At 45.2% G+C, this 14,709-nt stretch overlaps 4 protein-coding genes across 6 annotated transcripts; 2 read left to right on the forward strand and 2 right to left on the reverse strand.

Annotated features, from left to right (window-relative positions):
- LOC120899858 (heat shock 70 kDa protein cognate 5) lies at positions 1-4,338 on the forward strand. The gene is made up of 6 exons (XM_040306142.1): positions 1-237; positions 549-586; positions 1,191-2,686; positions 2,781-2,968; positions 3,040-3,180; positions 3,268-4,338. Exons 1-6 carry the CDS (start codon positions 175-177, stop codon positions 3,361-3,363), a joined length of 2,022 nt encoding a protein of 673 aa, XP_040162076.1. The 5' UTR covers positions 1-174; the 3' UTR covers positions 3,364-4,338.
- Positions 4,339-5,932: 1,594 nt separating this feature from the next.
- Positions 5,933-9,240, reverse strand: LOC120899859 (sulfite oxidase, mitochondrial). Of its 3 annotated transcripts, XM_040306144.1 has the most exons (5): positions 9,151-9,237; positions 8,538-8,976; positions 8,201-8,439; positions 7,331-7,796; positions 5,933-7,268 (listed from the first exon to the last, which is right to left on the reverse strand). In XM_040306144.1, exons 2-5 carry the CDS (start codon positions 8,567-8,569, stop codon positions 6,245-6,247), a joined length of 1,761 nt encoding a protein of 586 aa, XP_040162078.1. In that variant the 5' UTR covers positions 8,570-8,976; positions 9,151-9,237; the 3' UTR covers positions 5,933-6,244. The 3 variants fall into 3 exon arrangements, with proteins under 3 accessions (XP_040162078.1, XP_040162077.1, XP_040162079.1); XM_040306143.1 differs by having other exon boundaries at positions 8,538-9,240; XM_040306145.1 differs by lacking the exons at positions 8,201-8,439; positions 8,538-8,976; positions 9,151-9,237 and adding an exon at positions 7,913-8,124.
- Positions 9,241-9,963: 723 nt separating this feature from the next.
- On the forward strand, positions 9,964-12,962 carry LOC120899860 (aquaporin-11). The gene is made up of 5 exons (XM_040306146.1): positions 9,964-10,360; positions 10,436-10,558; positions 12,040-12,191; positions 12,259-12,397; positions 12,472-12,962. The coding sequence occupies exons 1-5, from the start codon at positions 10,183-10,185 to the stop codon at positions 12,669-12,671; spliced, it is 792 nt and encodes a 263-aa protein (XP_040162080.1). The 5' UTR covers positions 9,964-10,182; the 3' UTR covers positions 12,672-12,962.
- On the reverse strand, positions 12,725-13,814 carry LOC120899861 (phospholipase A2-like). The gene is made up of 4 exons (XM_040306147.1): positions 13,585-13,814; positions 13,363-13,519; positions 13,148-13,300; positions 12,725-13,087 (listed from the first exon to the last, which is right to left on the reverse strand). Exons 1-4 carry the CDS (start codon positions 13,769-13,771, stop codon positions 12,979-12,981), a joined length of 606 nt encoding a protein of 201 aa, XP_040162081.1. The 5' UTR covers positions 13,772-13,814; the 3' UTR covers positions 12,725-12,978.
- Positions 13,815-14,709: the final 895 nt, after the last annotated feature.

A 14,709-nucleotide genomic window follows, 5' to 3' on the forward strand; every position in this document is an offset into this window, starting at 1 on the left:
CCACCAACATTCGCGCTGTCAAACGCACGAGGAGGTTCGGAAGAAAAATTTTCCAAACAATTGCATCATAACTTGCTCCAGCGTTGAACCGTGCGTGCGGATCCCACAAAATCCCTAGTGCGTGTACGTGCGTGTGTGTGTTACCGAAAACCGACCCCACAGAAAGAAACGAAAATGCTGAAGGCAGCCAGATATTTGTCCCGCACGTTGGTGGAAAACCACAGTTTGCTACAAAATGTAAGTAGAGTTTGGTTGCTAGGGAGGGGAAAACATCGAGCCTCCGTGCCGGTCGTGTTCGCGATCCGGAACAATCTTGCACTGCTGGTGGTGGCGCAGATTGTGAGGTTAGAAAACATGGGGAGGGCTTGTGTAACAGGGCTCGCTCTCCCTATCATGCGAGAAGGGGGTCGCACAACTTTCGATGGAAAGGAATTGTTGTATGAAAAGGAATAATATGTGTACATTTAAATTAAAGTCTTTAATTTCGTCTCATTGCTCAATCTCATGCAACTAACACAAGCTCTACCGTTCGATCATTTCTATTACAGGGACGAGCATTGCCCAACAATGTGCTGGCCCGGTTCAAGTAAGTATGATGAAATACTGCGTGAGCAAGATAGATTAAGGAGGAAGTGGTGCCGAAGTGCACATGACACCCGGTTGCGAAACTAATTTCAAACGGGATGTTATTACAATATTGCAATATCGAGACAGGAAACTGCAGTGAAAATGGGCATTTTGAAACATAACGCGTAGTTAGGCAGTGCGGGCTGACTTGCTGGTGCGTAATTAGGAGAAGGGTTAGCTGATCGAAGAAGTATGTAGTTGCCGATACACTGCGGTGGTGTTGCTGCGTAGAACGTTCTAGATTGCAGGTGTACCCTGCTGCATCCTGGCAACTGTGATGTACCTTTGTAAAAATAGGCTTACAGGAATGGTTTATTGTGACCTGACGTTTAGGATTTAATGTTCATCTGTTGACCTTGACCATGACTAAGTGCACAATGACGTAAATTCGGTTTGAACCATGAGGGTCTATTGTACCGGCAAGCGCTTTAAATGAAAATGTGCAACTTTTGTCCTCAAATGTCCCAAGCTCAAGCAAAGAAAGGTTTAGAAAGGATGTTTGAATAGGTTGAACCCTTTCCTCTTGCTTCCGCTCACCCCTGTCTTCATCTTCCTATTTACAGATCGGAACAGGTGAAGGGTGCAGTTATCGGCATCGATCTCGGCACCACCAACTCGTGCGTCGCCGTGATGGAGGGCAAAAATGCCAAAGTCATCGAGAATGCGGAGGGCGCCCGTACCACCCCATCCCATGTGGCGTTCACCAAGGACGGCGAACGGTTGGTGGGCATGCCGGCCAAACGCCAGGCCGTCACCAACTCAGCCAACACATTCTACGCCACCAAGCGACTGATCGGCCGCCGGTTCGATGATGCCGAAATCAAGAAAGATCTCGCCAACCTGTCCTACAAGGTGGTGAAGGCGTCGAACGGTGACGCGTGGGTGCAGGGCAGCGACGGCAAGGTCTACTCGCCCAGCCAGATCGGTGCGTTCGTGCTGATGAAGATGCGCGAAACGGCCGAAGCGTACCTGAACACACCGGTCAAGAATGCGGTCATTACGGTGCCGGCGTACTTCAACGATTCCCAGCGCCAGGCGACGAAGGATGCGGGACAGATTGCGGGCCTGAACGTGCTGCGCGTGATTAACGAGCCGACGGCGGCCGCGCTCGCGTACGGTATGGACAAGAGCGAGGACAAAATCATTGCGGTGTACGATCTGGGCGGCGGTACGTTCGACATTTCCGTGCTCGAGATTCAGAAGGGTGTGTTCGAGGTGAAGTCCACCAACGGCGACACGCTGCTGGGCGGTGAGGACTTTGACAACCACATCCTGAACTATCTGGCGGCCGAGTTCAAGAAGGACCAGGGCATCGACATCAAGAAGGACGCGATGGCGATGCAGCGGCTGAAGGAGGCGGCCGAGAAGGCCAAGTGTGAGCTGTCCTCGTCGGTGCAGACGGACATCAACCTGCCCTACCTGACGATGGATGCGTCCGGGCCGAAGCATTTGAACCTGAAGCTGACGCGTGCGAAGCTGGAAACGCTCGTGGGCGATTTGATCAAGCGCACGATCGCGCCGTGCCAGAAGGCAATGTCCGATGCGGAGGTGAGCAAGTCGGACATTGGCGAGGTGCTGCTGGTCGGTGGTATGACGCGCATGCCCAAGGTCCAGTCGCTCGTGCAGGAAGTGTTCGGCCGGCAGCCATCGCGCGCGGTCAACCCGGATGAGGCGGTCGCTGTGGGTGCGGCCGTGCAGGGCGGTGTGCTGGCGGGTGATGTGACGGATGTGCTGCTGCTCGACGTGACACCCCTGTCGCTCGGTATCGAAACACTGGGCGGTGTGTTTACTCGCCTCATTAACCGCAACACGACCATTCCGACGAAGAAATCGCAAGTCTTCTCCACGGCGGCGGACGGCCAGACGCAGGTAGAGATTAAGGTGCACCAGGGTGAGCGTGAGATGGCGTCGGACAACAAGATGCTCGGTTCGTTTACGCTCGTCGGCATTCCGCCGGCACCGCGCGGTGTGCCACAGATTGAGGTTGTGTTCGATATCGATGCGAACGGTATTGTGCACGTGTCGGCGAGGGACAAGGGAACGGGCAAGGAGCAACAGAGTGAGTATTTGCCCGGGGGGGAGTACACCATTCTTAATTTGCAATCGTTGAAATCTAATGAATAATTTCGTTTTTTTTTTGTGAATGCCCACAGTCGTCATCCAATCGTCGGGCGGTCTGAGCAAGGACGAAATCGAAAACATGATCAAGAATGCGGAACAGTACGCACAGGCCGACAAACAGAAGAAGGACCGCATCGAGGCGGTCAACCAGGCGGAGGGTATCGTGCACGATACGGAAACGAAGATGGAAGAATTCAAGGATCAGCTACCAAAGGAAGAGGTAGGAGAACGAATCATTTGAATTTGAATTTTAACACAAATTAATCAATTTTTTTACCTATTTTCCTGCAGTGCGACAAACTGCGTGAAGAAATTGCCAAGGTGCGAGAAATTTTGGCCAACAAGGAGGAGGCCGACCCGGAGGAGGTGCGCAAAACGACCAGCGCGCTGCAGCAGTCGTCCCTGAAGCTCTTCGAAATGGCGTACAAAAAGGTAATGCTTTCTTTGCTTTCTTTTTAGACGAATTAACGGGGCAAAAGAAGGCTTTTTTATTAAAAATTCAAATATTCTTGCTTACAGATGGCATCCGAGCGCGAGGGTAGCAGCGGTAGCAGTAGCGGAAGCAGCAGTAGCACCGGCTCGGAGGAAGCGGAAAAGAAGGAGAACAAAAACTAAAAGAGCCACCCCCAAAAGACTCAAACCACCACCAAACCCCCCATCACTCCAGCTACACAAAAAGGAAAATAATATGGCATACAAACCACCACATAAACACAAAAAGGAAAGGATTATAGGTATAACTGTAACTGTAGCGTTTAAACCTCCGTCGAAAATCGATTTGTGTAATAAGTGCTGCGTAAGAATTCTATTTTGAATTGCACTGCTGCAAAGCACAACATCCCTCGCTCAGAATAAACACACAACTCTGTGTCTGTGGAAAGGAAATGATTGATTGTCAAAATCAATCACCACCGTACAATACACAGCAGCCACTACACGGATGTGATAATTATTTGCGCGCAAGCAGTTGATTTTGCGGAGAAATTTCCTTTATCATCTCTTTCACTTTTCGCAATCCTCTAGAGCAAGAGAGAGAGAGATACACACTGACCCAGTGAACTGCAGCATTATCTCGTTTAACCTTCCTTTCCCGAGCAGAGGTAGAATGTGTGTGGTGCAATCGCGCTTGTTTAAGCGGAATGAGTTCGTTAATAAGAATTCTTTCAAATGGCCAGAGACCCTGAGACAAAAAAGGGGAATGTAAAATTGCGTAGTGTTATCGGTAGTGTTAATTGTAACTTTCTGCCTGCTGCTCCACTTGTGAACATCGGAGAGAGAGAGAGGAAGCAGCTTCCCCCCAGGAGCGCAGGATTAAAATCACAAAGAAATTATGATGCAAAAAGTTAAATAGTAAAGAGCATTTTATTAGGGGAAAAAGGGGTGACGAGAGACAGAGAGCGAGAGAGGTCCCACTTTAGGTTCAAGCTGAAGCGGAGGGCTTCGTCGTCATTAGCCCTTTTTCCTGTACTATTATATTACACGGAAAAGCAACATATGTTTTTGCTTTCGATTTAGCGCTTAATTGTCAACAACTACAATAAAGATAAAACTTGCAGTTTTTTAGTTGTGTAGAATAACAGTGAGTAGGAATTTTTGTGTTTTTTTTTTTAATTTGAATTTTACATTCGTAGTGTTTTAGTGATTTTTTTTTTGTTCTTTTCAAACTCGTTGGCAATAAATGGATAACATTTTAAAGGTATATAACTAAAATTGTTGTTTTTTATTGGTCTATAAATGCATTTTCGTTCGTTGTCTCTTATAGGAATCAAGTTGACCCGAGGATTTGCTGAATTCATCGATCTCCAAGTGGCACCAAAAGCAAACATTGAAAAGAATATGTTATAGTATCATCCAGGAGCGAAGAATTGGCTAAAACAACCTTAAAAATAAAGGCCAAGATTACATGTAAACGTGTAAAAGATATGCAAAATATTTAGATATTCATGAATCTCGAGATTCATAACAATCATGTGATTCGTGTAATTCGAGTCGCGATTCAAAACACTCTTCATTGAAGGTTCGTATAAATGAATCTTTACGAATGATTCATGAAGCACAACACTAACAAGATCCTAACGTACTTTATTCTTCGTTGGAGAAGATTCCTTGATATGAATTATTTTCCATTTTAAGGCATTTCGCTCTCGAATTGAATCATGAAACCGAATATTAAAGGAAAGTATTAAAAAAGGGCATTATATGAAGTATCCGGAATTGTTTAACATCTTGTTGCATGTTCTCTTAACTGTTCAATTAACTCAACTGAATCAGAATGAAGTTTGAAATTGAGTTTTTTTTTAAATTTCAATCTAAAAGCGTTAGATTCTTGAATCGGTATATACTGATGAATCTTTAAATGACCTAAAATCTATTGATATAAATGAATCACTAGAGATTTATTAATCTTTAAAGAATCGTGTTTCCCTTCGGATTCGTGATTTGAGATTCAAACCATTCATCACTGTGTACATTCATTCATATACGAGAGAATCGCGAAGCACAACACTAACAAGATCCCAACGTACTTTATTCTTTTGAGAAGATTCATTTATATGAATCATTTTTTATTTTAATTGATTTCGCTCTCGAATCGAGCCAAGAAACCGATTATTCTGAGTAGTTCTTTTGACATGATTGGAAAGAAGAAAAGAAACTATGAAAAATATTTATTGTTTAAATTATCTGGAGTTCATTAACACCCAGCTGCACCATGATATCTCAACTGCTTAATTAATTCGATGAATTTCACTGAATCAGAATGAATCTTAAAAATGAATATTTGAATTTGTATCTCAAATCTTGAGATTTGATTCGAGAATTGAATCGCTCATTACTGAATATTCATATGAACGATTCTAAACGAAAGAATCACGAAGCAACAACGTTTATTTGAATTTTGAATGATTTGTGAATCGCTGAATTCATTGCGATATTCTTACCCAACAAATCCAATTCATTTGATTCCCTTTAAAGACTCATTTAGATACATGAATCTGAATCCAAGATACGCTCAATACAAAGTAGAATCACTAAGTCCTGATTCGGAGACACAAACGACCCAAATTTACAGCGTCTAGTACAAAATTGTCAGTCAGAAAATACCAGTAAATCAGTAAAATAAACGATCAATTCAAAACCCCATTAGTAGACAGCCTGCATTTAAATAAAACACAATCATAACTCGTAAATTTTGAAAAAGAACATCATTTATTAACATTAATATGTGATGTATTGTACAGAGCAGCTTAGCTGCACCTTGTTACCACCGAAACTTACTAGGTAAGTGAAAAAAATATATTTAAAAAACCTTCAGCTGAGGCCACTTCAAAGAGGGCTTTCCCTTGAACTGCCCATTCTCCTCAGTTACACTTCAAAAACTTTCAGTCAGAACGAAATCAAGTAATAATCGCACTACACGACTACTGAACAAAATAGTTCCCTTCTTATCGCCCCTCATCACCCTTATCAACTATGGTTGGCAGCACGCGGGCGGGGTTTACTTTACATTCACTTTCACCCGGCTGTACGCATTGCCGACGACGCCCCGCAGATTCCAGATGTTTGCGAACGATTCCGGCTGCGTGTTGTAGTTACTGTCGACCGCTTTCGAAACGATCTCGAGCGATGCCCCGCGCTGCCCCTTCGGTACCGGAATTTTTGCCGTCCACAGTGACCACGACCAGTGCCGCCCTGGCCCAGTACCCTTCTCACTCTCGTCCAACGTTGCCACCGTCCACGTTTTCCCACCATCCGCCGTCAGATCGACACGCACAATCTCCGACCCACCGCCGGACCAAGCGTACCCACGCACCGTCACGTATCCGTCCTTTTCCACCTGCACCGTCTCTCCGCTGGCCGGTGTACAGATGGCGGACGTGACGGGCATGTTCTGTATCGCCGGTGCACTCTTAAAATCGACCGTATCCCAATCCGTGCTGGGGCTGAAGGATTTGTAATCATTCTGCTGCCAGTGGGAGGAACTTTCCGCCCGCGACACCACAATCCGGCCCAACCATTTCACGTTGCGCGATCCAACCACCCCTGGGACAATCACGCGCACCGGGAAGCCATGATCGCGGTTCAACGGTTGACCGTTCATCTCGTACGCCAGTATCACATCGCCTCGCGGGTCCATCGCTTTGGCCAGTGGAATGGACGCACCGTACGGTGTACTGGTTGGATCCGTATCGAGCCCTTCGAACTGTACGTGACCCTCTTCATCGCCCTCCTTTACGCCCATGTCCCGCAGGACATCGCAAAGTCGTGCACCGGTCCACTGCGCATTGCCGACGGCTGAAGCACCCCACGGCAGTCCCTTGATGGGTTTGACCTCCATCATTTCACTTCGTCGATTGCCCCCACACATAATCGTTGCCGTGACGGTGTGCTTCGGGTACTTGAGAAGATCCGGAAAGCGAATCGTTTTACTCCGGCCCGTCTTTTCGTTCTCCATCTCCAGCTCGTAGCTTTTAATGTCCACCTCCGGCACCGGGAGATGGTTGCGGACGTAGAAAAATTCACTAAAATAGAGAAACAACGTTATAAATAGGGATTTCAATGAAAAGACAAGTTCATCGCTTACTTCGGCGTCAAGAAACTGTCCACCAGCACGGACGCCGGTGGTTCCGCGTTGAACGGTTTCTGTGTCGCAGGCTTCAGAATCGGATGGCGCTTCGGTTCCGCAGACCAGGGATCGTGCAGGTCCTTCGTACTGACCACATCATCCGCCCGCAGATTACCGATGCGGTACGATTCCAGCAACGTTAGCACCTCCTTCGTGTTGTGCTGCTGGAAGATGTGCCAGAACGGGTCGATGGCACCGCCGGCCGCTAGCATCACCTTATCGCTGCCCGGGTGCTTCGGCACGAAGGAGGTTATGTCGTACACGCCGACCCCGTACGTTACCCAGATGCCGGCCGAAGGGCCGTTGTGCTTCACAATCTCGTCCATCGTGTATTCGGGCAGGTCTTTGCGCACGGTGTCGTGTGCTTTGCGGATTTCTTCCAGTGATGATGCTTCCTTTGCGTACACACTGTTGCTGTCTTTTTCTGCAAAGAGGAGGGAGAAAGATTAAATTTTAATATTCAAGGGACTAGTTCCTTCATATGTACTCTTCAATACATCTGAAGTACAGCTTGGTGGGATTGGTTACTAGGCAACCAACCTAGGTTTCTCTCTATTGTTGTGACATTCATCACTATGCTTTCCTTGGCATATCTAACCCTAACAGTACAGCCAATGCTTGTTTAATTAGTTCCATAATTGCTTTTTAATCTATCTAATTACCCCAACATTCTTATCTCATCTCTTTGCCATTTCAATTAATTCGCATACAAATATAGAGAGAAAGTTGTCCATCCTATCACCAACACCCCCCACTTCCTATTGTAACCACGTCAAGCAAAAGATTGGCAGCAAACCAGCAGACAAGCAAGCAAAAAGCAACACGTACTTATCTTTTCCGTTATCAAGTATGTCAATAACGATCCACCGAAGATGACGGCGGCTGTCGCCGATAGCGGCGTACTATCAGCCGGCCGGTTTCCACCCCTTCCACCACCGCCACCACCTGATTGATGCTGTCGTTCATGGTGAAGTGATCGAGTTTGCACAGTGCCACCGTCAATGCTGGTTGCATTATCCGCAAGTGAAATCACACGGCACGAGGCAGATTGCAACAAAAGACGGTGCCTAAAAAGAGAGAAGCAGAAAAAAGACGACACACAAATTATCAATTTTTTTGTTTGCAATTCTTCTGCAATGGCGAACATCACCCCCTGTACTCGTACCTGTTTGTGGCGAGAATGCGTCTGACAAACATGGTCCAGTGGCTGCGCTCTTCCCGTTGCTATGTAACAAACCGGTTTCTTCGTGCGAAACGATGTCGTCTCATCCAATTTGGGCACTTGGATTAAATGAAGCTGAACAACAACAGCAACAACAAGTGTTGGGGTACGCGCTTTTTGACGATGCGTATGCTGCTGCGTGTACGCTGTAACTGGGACAGGGCGCGTTGTTTGCACCTCAACCTGTACCTGTCCACAACGCGGCGCAGGTATGCTGTTGTCGCGGTTTATGTTTTCGTTCTGCTACGATGAAATCTACAGCTGATAAGAGATAAAGTGTTTTCTTTTGCGGGGTGTCTTGTTTTGGGGCCCGCTGTTTAATAGATTCTGTGGGGAGGGCAGGCAACTTCGCAATCAAACCAATTAATCCACTTGAAATGCTCTGTGAAGGAGTTTGATATTGAGTTTTTTAATGATATAAGGGAGAGGGCACACCTCCAAGGATGCACACAATAATGTAAGTCTAATTGACTTTATGAAACAAATTCGCAATATCTGGATTCTTGCTGTTCTTTTATCACTTTTGTATAACACTCTGTACACAAAATATTTGTACTTTCAATAAAAAATAGTAATCCAAAACCAGAAATGGCCCGATTGCGATCGGTACGAAAATAACACCGCGATAGGGACTGACAGAACAGCTGAAAATCATCGTAATTTTTGTGCAAAACAAACCGCCATCGATAAGCGGCGGCTAGACGAGCCGGCAACATTCGAGCACCAGTGCACTGCACGAATCGAGGGCGATTTGTTCGGTCGAGTAGCTGTGGCAGCAAGAAAAGCAAGAATAGTGAAAAATAGTGAAATCAGCATAATTTATTGGACACATTTTTTGCAGCCAAGAATAATGCACTGGTTCGACCAAGCCATTATCGCAATATTCTTGGTCGCAAAATTCTTGGTCGTAAAGATCTTGGTCGCAAAATTCTTGGTCGTAAACTTCTTGGTCGCAATCTTCTTGGTCGCAAAGTTCGTTGCTGAATTGTTTTAGTTAGCAAATTTGTTGATTACAGACTTTTAAGGTTGTAACCAAACTCACACATCACCATTGGCCACAACTACATAATACACAACATTAAATTAAAATCATATCAACTACCCTTCATCACCAGCTTACACCAACGCCGATGCACCTCATATGCAGTCAATCCCCTCAGCGTCAACCACGAGCAAGTATGCTTCGTTAACGGCCGGTACACACGCTCACGTTTTTATTCCTCCCGTGTTTATGATGCTGCTACTCCTGCCGCTGCCCTGTGGACATTTGCTCCCCACCAAACGGTAGCATAGCGGCAATTGATGTGGGGAAACCTTTGCCCATCCTAAAGTGTATCTTGTGTGTGTCGCTCGCTGGTCTGGCGGTTTATTTTTACATCACACCGCGACAGTCCGCCAGTCGGTGACCGATCTCGATCGTGAGCATCGCGAGCTGCCCAGAAACTAGTTTGCTGTGGCGCGAAAAAGTGGCAAAAAGTATTATCATAATAAGTTTGTGGTTATAGTGCAACTTTAGAGAGTGAATTTTGAAAACAGAGAACGAAAAAGTTTGAAAAGTTACTTGCTTCGATATAATAAACGAACGACCATGGCAACCATAGAGCAGCTAGGCTACAGTGCATTCTTCATTGCGCTTACCTGCATCTTCGCGATCGTAGCGCGCCGCCTGAACGAACGCATGTCGAAAGATGGGCTGGTGAAGGATTTAATTTTCGAGGCGATAGCAGCGGCAGAACTGTGCGGATGTTGCTTCGAGCTGATAATTGGTAGCGAAGAACAACCAAAAAGGGAACAATTTCGAACAAGTTCTAATGGTTGAAGTTTTTGTGAACTTATTACAGTGGCGGACAATTTTGGCGTCGCGACGTACGCGGTGTTCCTGTTTACGCTTACCATTTGGTGGGGCCGCAACTGGGGCTCGGCTACCGCCTGCCCTTACACCTACATGGAACAGATTGTCGAAGGTTAGTGGCGGCTTTTGTTATATAAGAAAAAACACCCTAACTGACTGACGAGATCAACGTTTGATCGTTGCCAGTGCAATTTGATTTAGGGCTCAAATGACCATCCGGCCGTCTAGAATCGTCCGTGGAATGTGCAATGATCTGTGTTCTCTGTAAAAAAAAACTGTGTCCTATTCTTTTATGCGTTTTTGTTTCTGTATTTTTAGTGTTTTGCTCTTTGCAAAACACAACCTTCATCATATAGGCTTGCGAGAACGTTTTATTTTTAACTACTTTCACCATCATCATCAGCTGCTAGACTAGGGCGGGTTTTGTATGTGTTTTTTTTTTTGTATTTTAGTCTAAACTGTGAGACACTTGCCAACCGGAAATGAACGTTGCTTGCTTCGGTAGCAAAGCTAAAAGAAAAAAATGAACGAAAAAATGTTTGCAAACAAATCTATATTAACGGAATGGAGGATAAAATCATTTAAAACATTAATTTGTAACAGTAGTAATTTGGAGCATTTATAAAAGCTTTTCTTAAAAAAAGGTTATTTTTTTAAAATAACCTTCAATATAATTTGCCTCTTTGGATTCTGAAGTTCTAAGAAGGCTCCAGGGACGTGAAATCAGTTTGGCTTGCACAACAACCAACAACACCTTGAAAACACAGCATGGTTTACTATATTATATTACTAAGAACTTGAATATCCAACTAAGGTTCCATATTAGATTATCTTCGACTAAAATCATTGCTGTAATTTATTAAACGCTTAGTCATTACTCCATGAGATCATCTCATTGTTTTGTAAAATAAATATTTCAGAATTTTAAACGATTTATCATGCAATTTTGCAAGATAAGATAATTTGACCAATTAAAGCAATGTGGCAATCCTCTTTCAAGTGATTATCAGAGTTAACTATGTTGTGATAACGCCACCCTTTTATTGGTTCAATAACGACACTTATTGGTTTCTGAAGATACGGTAAAACTATTGTATTCTAAGACTTCTTGCCCACGCTGTAATCCACAGTCTAATGCCCCGTTTTGTCGTTCGACTCTCTTTATGGGTCAACCTGCTACACTCACACATAATCCGAAGACCATTGCCTGTCATCAGTGTCAGGTGGAGTCATAACTGATTAAATTATTCGTGAAAACCCGATCTACACAAGGAAAGTTTCAGTAGCGTAGTGTGAGACATCATGTATTCCCCAAGATGGCTCAAGATCACCTACTTTTGGCGGAGTGTCCATAACCGTATCAGAAGATCATCAGGGCATGACGATAATTCTTCATACGTCTCGAGAGATCGTTAGATGTTGTTTAGCATATATGTTGTTCGAGACATCATCTGTTTGATCTTTTGCAAACATCTGCTAAACCTTGAATCTTATGATCTCTGCTTAACAAACTAGATATCTTCATTAAATCCTTTAATTATTCCATAATCCTCCAAACAACAAGATCACTAAATATCGTCACTGTTTCTATAGGTGAGGTAAGCTTCAAGGAGGCTTCGCTCAAGATCTGGGCCCAGCTGATGGGAGGCTGCTGCATATTCCGCTACGTGCAGCTGTATTGGTGGTTTGAGCTGGCTGAAACTCACGAAGGCCGTGCCTTCGAAGACTGCAAGGCGGACTTACAGGTAAGATAAATGTAAACGCCAAATCATGAACTCCTCAACCAATACTTTGCTTGGATTGATTGCACAGGTGAACCAGTACCTCGGTGCGTTCATCGAAGGTTTTGCGACGCTCTGCTGCCGGCTCGCATCGAAGGTGATCTCAGAGAAGGATGCCCGGTTCGGTGCGTTCATCGATTCGTTCATCGGAACGAGCCTGGTTGTTGCCGGTAAAGGGAAATCCGAGCAGGAGCGCGATGCTACCGGCACGAACGTAACGATACAGCTATCTTTGTATTTGCAGCGTTCAACTACTCGGGCGGCTACTTCAACCCGGTGCTGGCGACCGCCCTGAAGTGGGGCTGTGCGGGCAATTCCGCCCTCGAGCATATCATCGTCTATTGGATTGGATCGTGCATGGGTGCGGTGCTTTCGGTGCCACTGTTCAAGACGGCCACCTTCCGCAACATGTTCCTGACCGACACAAAGACCAAGAGCGAATAAAATGGACGACATGGGGGGGGGGGGGGGGGCGGTGCTTCAAAAAGCGAAACCAATTTCTAGTCAACGAATGAAGCCTGAGGAAGGTTTATTTATACAACGTTTATTCAATCCTTTGAATTCTTCTACCCCTACAAGCGGCTAGCTACGAGATCTAACGAAATTTGTGGTAATTTGTGGTGCATTTCCGTCCCAGCGTAAGAATAGAACGAGCTATGTGTGTGTGTGTGAGAGCTATGTGATACAGGCTGGATGTCCTATTCGATTAATAAAAGGTCTTCCAATTACTCTCCACTTCACAGCCCATTCTTTAAAACCCATCCAGCACGTTGTCATCGTAGAACGGAAGATCGAACCATTGCCACATATCACTGCGCGAGGTGTCCAGCACGTACCGCACGCAGCGTCGAAGGAAAATTCTACCGAGAAGAGATAATTATAAGACATCTAATAAGGAGTTAAGCTTTGCTGAAACTCACTTGTTTGTATGCTCGGCACAGTCCACTATTGGGTGTTGCTTTTTGTAGCACTGATCACGCACGGTGAAGTAAAAGTTGCCCAGCTTATTGGAGAAGGTCGTATTGACACGTCGCAGACAGTTCTGGAAGTCGCGATCACACTTGCAGTGCAATCTGAAAACAATAAGGAGCATGCTAGTTCGACAGTTCATCTCCAGTACGACGTATTTTCGTACCTTGTGAAGTAATCGTTGTTCTTTAGTCCATATTTCGATTCTCCAGCCGGTATATTATCGCAATGATCGTGATCGCGGCAGCACTTGTCCACTTCCGAGTTCGATCCAAGATCCTCATAATCGCTGGCCGTATTACCCGGTCCACACCATTTAGTACCTGTTGAAGATCGACAATGATCAATCAGAGTGATCGTTCCAAATCCCTTTCCAAAGACACTTTACCTGGTACAGTTAGATTGATGCGTTCCTGGGTACGGTTTGCACGTGATTTCCCCTGTTCGCCGTCACGATTCTCCAGCTCGTTCCCAAAATCGAACGTTTCCACATTTTTGTACAGCAACTTCGAACACACCGTGCGCACACCGAACGAAGCGACACACAGCAGTGGCAAGACAGCCAGTCCCTTCATGCTAGTAAGATGTAGTAAAGCACTTTCGACAGTAAAGGTGCAGCGCGTAAAAGGTAACGATCGCGTTCGCGTATTTATACCGCGTTGGTGGCGCGTTATTGTCATTCCAAGCGGTCGCATAGTTGCGATTGCTGGAACGCCGACGACGAGACGCCCTGCCGTGTTTCCAGCGGGAAAGGTACCGCGCGCTCTACAGCTATCAGCAACGCGGAACTATGCATAAAGCAGGTCGGAAGTGTTTGCTTTTGCGAAAAATTCTACTCCCGATTGGGAGCTGCTCCGTCGCATGGTGTGCTTTGGAAGGTTTAGTGTGCTAGTGGCTTATGCGTCGTTGGATGATAACCTCCCGCGGCGCTGACCTATTGAAGGTGTTTATTGGACGCAAAGAGGTATAGGGAGTGGCTCTTACTATGTAGCGGAAATGTAGAAAAGTTTTGCTCAATTTATTCAAGTTTTCTGCCCTTTTTGTGGCGTACAACGTCGATCCCGGTCTATACAAGCTTCCCAGACAAGTAGTCAGTCCTAGTGTCCCTGAGGAGGAGCCACATCTATCGAATAGACCCCCAGGCCAGCATTTTCTTAATACAACAATGTATAATTGTGGTCAATTATTTTGAATTGACACATTGTTTTGAATATTTTGTTGAGTTTTTTATGTAATCCTCTAGTATTCTAGAGGCTTGGAGAGATCAGGTGATATGCTTGATAATTATCATAAATAGTTTGAGTCGTTGTCGTTTCCGTTGATATTTATTATAAATAATATTTATTTGTTCATTACAAAGCATTGATTATTTAAGTATAATTATGTACTCAGTCCATAGGCTCAGTCCAATTTGCTTGCCCAAAAAGGGTGCTATAGAGATCATTTCCATAAGTTTAAGAGTTTAAGAGCATCTGTTTTCGAATATTATGTGAATATTGAAATTTTTCACTTT

Source organism: Anopheles arabiensis, chromosome 3 (assembly GCF_016920715.1).
Source record: "Anopheles arabiensis isolate DONGOLA chromosome 3, AaraD3, whole genome shotgun sequence".
Taxonomy (NCBI): Eukaryota; Metazoa; Arthropoda; class Insecta; order Diptera; family Culicidae; genus Anopheles; species Anopheles arabiensis.

Excerpts from the sequence above, each read along its gene's own strand:
- LOC120899858 (XM_040306142.1), top strand. The coding sequence starts at position 175 with ATGCTGAAGGCAGCCAGATATTTGTCCCGCACGTTGGTGGAAAACCAC. Across the intron at positions 238-548 it reads ACCACAGTTTGCTACAAAAT|GGACGAGCATTGCCCAACAA; the intron begins GTAAGTAGAGTT and ends TTTCTATTACAG. Across the intron at positions 2,969-3,039 it reads ATCAGCTACCAAAGGAAGAG|TGCGACAAACTGCGTGAAGA; the intron begins GTAGGAGAACGA and ends ATTTTCCTGCAG.
- LOC120899859 (XM_040306143.1), bottom strand. The coding sequence starts at position 8,569 with ATGTTTGTCAGACGCATTCTCGCCACAAACAG. Across the intron at positions 7,797-8,200 it reads CTTGATAACGGAAAAGATAA|AAAAAGACAGCAACAGTGTG; the intron begins GTACGTGTTGCT and ends TCCTCTTTGCAG. Across the intron at positions 7,269-7,330 it reads GACAGTTTCTTGACGCCGAA|TGAATTTTTCTACGTCCGCA; the intron begins GTAAGCGATGAA and ends TCTCTATTTTAG.
- LOC120899860 (XM_040306146.1), top strand. The coding sequence starts at position 10,183 with ATGGCAACCATAGAGCAGCTAGGCTACAGTGCATTCTTCATTGCGCTT. Across the intron at positions 10,361-10,435 it reads TTGCTTCGAGCTGATAATTG|TGGCGGACAATTTTGGCGTC; the intron begins GTAGCGAAGAAC and ends AACTTATTACAG. Across the intron at positions 12,192-12,258 it reads ACTGCAAGGCGGACTTACAG|GTGAACCAGTACCTCGGTGC; the intron begins GTAAGATAAATG and ends TTGATTGCACAG.
- LOC120899861 (XM_040306147.1), bottom strand. The coding sequence starts at position 13,771 with ATGAAGGGACTGGCTGTCTTGCCACTGCTGTGTGTCGCTTCGTTCGGT. Across the intron at positions 13,520-13,584 it reads CATCAATCTAACTGTACCAG|GTACTAAATGGTGTGGACCG; the intron begins GTAAAGTGTCTT and ends GATCTTCAACAG. Across the intron at positions 13,088-13,147 it reads TGTGCCGAGCATACAAACAA|AATTTTCCTTCGACGCTGCG; the intron begins GTGAGTTTCAGC and ends TCTTCTCGGTAG.